This window comes from Sabethes cyaneus, chromosome 3, assembly GCF_943734655.1.
Source record: "Sabethes cyaneus chromosome 3, idSabCyanKW18_F2, whole genome shotgun sequence".
NCBI classification, from domain to species: Eukaryota; Metazoa; Arthropoda; class Insecta; order Diptera; family Culicidae; genus Sabethes; species Sabethes cyaneus.
Genome location: NC_071355.1, coordinates 203,462,422 through 203,465,513, shown reverse-complemented (window position 1 = coordinate 203,465,513; position 3,092 = coordinate 203,462,422). Strand labels below are relative to the sequence as shown.

The window sequence follows — 3,092 nt, the reverse complement described above, 5'->3', positions numbered from 1 at the left end:
AGTTGCGAAGCTACCGTGTTACCTAACACACTGCCAATGTACGTTGTATTCGCGGGATCATATTGGTTCGAAAGGTTTCGAAAAATATCGTCTTGTATCAAAAATATCGTTAATTTTGATCACCGCAAATAACGTTTACAAGTTAAATGCAATAACAAAACCACAACTTACAAAAAATCGTTTGTTATCGATATTAGCTACATGTACGTTATAAACGAATAAAACGGTAGGTTCCGTTTTATTACAATAATACGTATAATTGTTGTAATTGTTGTAATTCAGGTAAGACAGTAGGCGGCATCTCGTAGTTCCGAGATTTGCTTGAAAGTAACTGTGGAATTTCGAGAATTATGATGAATCATCACAGAATCTACTGTTAAGCCACGCATAAGCAAATATCATATATAAGCATTAAGAAATTAGCTGTACTATTAGAGATATATGAAACTCCCTTCACAAATAATCCTTAGCTGTCTTTTCCATGTCCATTCATTTGGTATTACAAATTGTTCGCTTGCACCTTTAAACTTGGTATCAATTCAGAACACAAGAGGTTAGTTTTTCGACAAAAATATATATGTTAAATTATTATCAATTGTTAATTGTCAGGGTTTAATTTAAAGGAATAATTGTTTTATTTCAGAATCGCCTGAAAAGTTGTATAAATGTAATTCGGATGCGTGAAAAGTGGTGGAATACATCATAATTATACACAAACTTTTCCATATATAGATGTCAAGTGTTTATTGCAAATAAAATAGTAGATTGCCCGATAACAAATGAATATATCGTAATCGGCATGGAACGTGACTATGAATATTGACATTAGGAAGGTAAAATAGTTCCATCAGGGAACATTCCAAATTCACCAATTACATCACACAACATTAATAATGCTCAGTATTTTTTATTGAAAACTTAGGCGTTCAATAATAATAACAATAACAGTCTAAATTAAACTTACACATAAAAACAAAATGACAAACAGTTTTTACTCCCAAAGCTGACCAGTGTAAAAGCAAGCCTTTAATTTACCCCCTGATAACAGGTTGCTTCCAAGAGATAAACTTTTTGCTTGCATTCGATGGTGAACTTGTTTTAATCAACCTTCTCTACGCTAGTATACTTGCTGAGTAACGATAGATTAGATAGTGTAAACCGCACCCGGTATGCTAGCTCGATTGATAAACTTGAATTTCGATGTTACACGCACTGTCAGTCAGTATTTCTTTAACCGGTAACAAGCACTCAAGCAAATCAGACTTTCGGAAAAAGCGTCAAAATGGCCAACGTTTTTGATGATGTAGACCCTACCGTGTTCCGCACATACGCGTTCTGGGCATCGGTTCTGGTTCTGAAAACACTTGCCATGGCAGTGCTAACCGCTCGGAAACGATTCGCAAAAAAGGTAAGAACCAACATGGTTTACAGCATCTTTTCTGTAGTTCATACCTTGAAACCATCAACTCGCAGGCCTTCGCTAATCCAGAAGACGCCAAGAGCACCCCGGGAGGCAAAGTGAATCTAGCGGACCCGGACGTCGAACGGGTACGACGAGCGCATCTGAACGATCTGGAAAACATTCTGCCATACCTGGTGATTGGTTTTCTGTATGCGCTCTCCAATCCGTCCGTATTCCTGGCCTGCAATCTATTCCGATTGGTCGGCATCGCTCGCATCGTTCACACGCTGGTGTACGCCGTTTTCGTAATTCCTCAGCCGGCACGTGGCTTATCCTGGGCAGTCGGATATTTCATCACCGCCTACATGGCCGTTCAAACGATGCTCAAATTTTGGTAGAAAAAAAATCATTGAAAAATATGACTAAACATTAAACGGGTAAATTGAGAAAAAATATAACCGTTCATGAAAAGTTCGAGTACAGTATCGATTGAAAACGCATTGAGAAAACTTATTGGTCATTCGTTGCACGTTTTACAAATCACCTTTAAATGTTTAATGGTGTCCCGTGTTCACTTGGGCGACTTCTTCGGAACCGGTCGGTGTCAAGCAGCCAAGTTCGCGTCATGTCACTTTGCCGTGTAGCCCTGCGGCTGACACACCATTCATTGGAGTTGCAGCACGAGTTGCAGCAACCATTCCAATCGATTGCCTTCGGTCTTGGGATAGTGAGTGCAACAAGCGGTGTATCAATTGAGGTTTTTTTTCGGCTCTGGTCTCGCTGTGTGTACCTATGTTGGGAAACGTTCAATGTTGGTGCTCCGTTTTTAATACCATCATCGTGTATGTTGCTTGTTGCTCTTCTACCGTAGTAGGTAGGTATGTTAAAGTTGATACTCACTTTGCAACCGAGGAACATCGTCGACAGTACACCATCGTTTCCATGTACGGGCTACTGCCCGTATACTTGCCAGCTTCGAATCATTCGCGCCGGACCGGTTGCACCGAGCTCTGTAATGTCCCAGAGCAGCTAGTCGTGCATGCATCGACTACATCCGGGTTTGATTGACCGACTATGGCATGCAAAGTGCACTGCACTTTATCAGTGCAGATGTAAAACAGGCAGAATCGTTAGAATGTGGAAACAAAACCTAGCGGTGTTCAGCTAGCGGTGTGATATGACTTCTCACATGAACCTATACGAATTTTATTGTTTACTAACTATTACTAAAAGAAATTAGTTCCAGATTAGCCGACATGAAATGAGACATGAGAAATGCATGATGACTCATTTGGGAGCCACAGTATCAAGAAGTTCTACAACTCACTAATTCGAATATTTAGGGTATTTTTCTATAAATGTTAGTTATGCTGACAATCAAATACAATCGTTTCTCGGAAAGGCCTAGCCGAAACATTTCAAAAATCAGACACAATCACACTAGACAAACATTCCCTGGAGAATATAACCTTTTCGAATGCAGATGTATACCACCTTGCATAACTCTTACAGTGATTGTTGTGCATTTTGTACTAAAAACATAAAAATAGAACTAGTTTTTGTGAATACCAGCAGCGAATTTTCGATTCGATTGGTTAACAATACCAACTACAGCATGCATGACAAGTGGGAATCCTACTGGAAGAAGTGGGAATATACGGCACATCTAGCCGCGGTACTGGTCGTCTAT

At 39.7% G+C, this 3,092-nt stretch overlaps 1 protein-coding gene across 1 annotated transcript; it reads left to right on the top strand.

Annotated features, from left to right (window-relative positions):
• Positions 1-1,282: 1,282 nt before the first annotated feature.
• LOC128741550 (microsomal glutathione S-transferase 1-like) lies at positions 1,283-1,800 on the top strand. Its single transcript, XM_053837456.1, has 2 exons — positions 1,283-1,408; positions 1,474-1,800. Exons 1-2 carry the CDS (start codon positions 1,283-1,285, stop codon positions 1,798-1,800), a joined length of 453 nt encoding a protein of 150 aa, XP_053693431.1.
• Positions 1,801-3,092: the final 1,292 nt, after the last annotated feature.